Raw genomic sequence first — 2,990 nt, forward strand, 5'->3', positions numbered from 1 at the left:
TTGATGCTCTTAATTTAAAAATAACATAATTACAAAACTGTGGGGTTTTTTTCGTTGGTTGGTTGGTTAGTTTTGTTCATTTGTTTTTTTGAGAGCTAAACGACAAGAGAATGAAATTAAACCAGTCAGTTTTGGTGGAGTGAGACATTTCTGGTAGAGGTAGATTCTTCTTAAGCTTGAGAGCCAAATCAAAATACAGGGAATGTGAAAGAAGAAAAAATGTGTTTCTGTAAGCCCATCTGGTTTTAGGAGTAAGTCTCTTTTGGAGATATTCTCTAAAGTTACCTGTTCTTTTTGTCAGCAGAAGGAATTGTCTGGGCTGCGTCTTTCTGCCTGCTTTGTGATCCTGCAAATAAAACGTCATACTTCAAAGTCTGGATCTTGATGTTTGAAAGACACATTTTGTATTTGATATCTGGTGTATAATTTCTTCAGTGTAAAGCGTCTGCTACATATGACTTTTCTAATCCCACAACATTCTTTGCACACTTTTCCCACAGAAAATAAAATGACAATTTTTTCTCTACAGTAAAGTTTATGGAGTTTTTATAAAGTTGTAAAATATAAACTTTAAAAAATCATTTTCCTAAGTGTACATTTATGAAGGTTGTTTACTAAAAAGCAGTGTGAGGTAGGATAGCAATGTATTATAAGGATAACTCATGCATGCTATACCATAATTAACTTTGGAGGAAGTCTTAAATCAGCAGGACTCCTGGGGTTTTCGATCATCATTTCAAATTGTGGAAAAAAAAAAATGATCTTTAATTGTTATTTTCAGTTTTACAGAATTTTTGGATCCATTCCAGCGGGTTATCCAGCCAGAAGAGATCTGGCTGTATAAAAATCCTTTGGTGCAATCAGATAACATACCTACGCGTCTTATGTTTGTAAGTACTAAGGGTTTATTGGTCATTTGATGGCTGTAAACTAGGTACACTTTCATTTGATAAGCAGTAGGAAACCTTTTAGAAGTATAGGATGTTCCTTTTATTCTAATGACAATCGTTTTCCAAACTAGAGATGTCCTAAATGGCAAAATACAGGAAATTGTGGGGAGTTTCTAAAAAGCAGCATTACCAGGTGACTGAATTTAGGAATGTTGATTTTGCAGTTTAAGATTTAAGCTAGTGTGAAGTTAGAGGGGTGCTAGAGAAATGATTAAAGAAGTTTTTTTGAATTAGCTGTTGTGTGACCTGATAAAACCTTACCATGCCCTTATTAGGTTAAATGCTTAAATTTTGAAATCCAATTTGTTTTAGGCATGTTAGGCACTGCCTCCAAATATTTTTTGGTGGGTTGTTTTTTTTTTTTCATGTAAAAAGCTTTGTTTCTGCTTCTGCCAAAAATCCTGAGGTCATTGGGAGTGTACTTAATATATCATAGATCTGCTCTGCTGTCACTGTTCTTCTGGCTCTCCCCAGCACAGCTCATGTTGACATGCAGACTGGCTGTCTGATTTTGATGGTTTGTCTGGGTAACAAAATCCATCATTCTGATAGCCTTCACTAGCAATGATTAACAATCATAATCATCTACACGTATAACTACAAGAGCACAGTAAAATAGACTATTAAAGAAATGTTAAGAAATTATGGGTATAGTTAAGGCTACTAAAAAAGTAGGTCAGTCTTTGCAAAAGCTTCATCAGTCAAAGTGGAGATTTTGCAGGAATGGGCATGGTAGATTAGGTCAAATCCTAGTACCCTTATGTCAAAACATCTTTTCCTGTGTCTTTAATGAAGCCAGGGTTTTACTTTTCAAATTAAGACCTTGAGTTTGGAGTAAGTGCAAGTCAGCTAGGAAATTTGTCTTCAGTATTTATTTTTTTTTTATTTTTTTATTTTAAAGGCTCAGGCCTTCAGTTAGGGAAACCTTTTAATTGAGTAAGGAAAAATTTGAGGGTACTTGTTCTCGTGGGGGGCTTCAACTTGCCAGACATCCACTGGAAATACAACACAGTGGAAAGGAAACCGTCTAGGAGGTTCCTGCAGTGTGTGGAAGATAACTTCCTGACACAGCTAGTAAGTGAGCCTACCAGGGGAGGTGCCCTGCTTGACCTCCTGTTTACTGGTGGGAGAGGTGGTGGTCAGAGGTTGTCTTGGCCTTAGCAACCGTGAAATGGTAGAGTTTTCAATTCTTGGTGAGGTAAGGAAGGGGGTCAGCAAAACCACCACCATGGACTTCTGGAGGGTAGACTTCAGCTTGTTCAGAGCACTGGTTGGGAGAGTCCCTTGGGAGAGACAGTCCTGAAGGGCCAAGGGGTCCAGGAAGGCTGGACATCTTCAAGGAAGAAGCTTTAAAGGCACAGGAGCTTACTGTCCCTGTGTACCGTAAGACGAATTGTCAGGGAAGACGACCAGCCTGGCTGAACAGGGATCTTTTATTGAGACTCAGGAAGAAAAGGAGAGCTTACCAGCTTTGGAAGAAGGGGCAGGGAACCCAAGAAGAGCACAGGGATCTTGTCAGGTCATGTAGAGAGGAAATTAGAAAGGCAAAAGCTGAACTAGAACTCAACCTGGCCACTGTTGTAAGAGATAATAAAACAAGTTTTTACAAATACATTAACAGCAAAAAGAGAGCTAGGGAGAACCTCCATTCTCTTTTGGATGCAAGGGGGAACATTGCCACTAAGGATGAGGAAAAGGCTGAGATACTTAACGCCTTCTCCTCCCTCTTTAATAGCCTGACAAGTTATCCCCAGGGTACTCAGCCCCCAAGCTGGAAGATGGGGATGGTGAGTGGAATAAACCCCACATAATCCAGGAGGATGCAGTTTATGACCTGCTATGCCACCTGGACATCCACAAGTCTATGGGGCTGGGTGGGATCCACCCAAGAGTGCTGAAGGAGCTGGCAGAAGAGCTTTATCAGCAGTCCTGGTTAAAAGGAGAGGTCCCAGATGACTGGAGGTTGGCAAATGTGATGCCTATCTACAAGAAGGGCCAGAAGGAAGGTCCAGGGAACTACAGACCTGTCAGCCTGACCTC

General features: G+C 40.0%; 1 protein-coding gene across 1 annotated transcript in view; it reads left to right on the forward strand.

Annotated features, from left to right (window-relative positions):
- Positions 1-770: 770 nt before the first annotated feature.
- PLPP4 (phospholipid phosphatase 4) overlaps positions 771-2,990 on the forward strand; it is a gene marked incomplete at its 5' end in the record, with an annotated part of 40,617 nt that continues 38,397 nt past the window's right edge. Inside the window, one exon of the mRNA XM_009641426.1 lies at positions 771-890. Coding sequence (XP_009639721.1) covers positions 771-890 — 120 coding nt within the window. The remainder of the gene's footprint in view (positions 891-2,990) is intronic.

This window comes from Egretta garzetta, unplaced genomic scaffold (genome assembly GCF_000687185.1).
Source record: "Egretta garzetta isolate BGI_Z169 unplaced genomic scaffold, ASM68718v1 scaffold486, whole genome shotgun sequence".
Classification (NCBI taxonomy): Eukaryota; Metazoa; Chordata; class Aves; order Pelecaniformes; family Ardeidae; genus Egretta; species Egretta garzetta.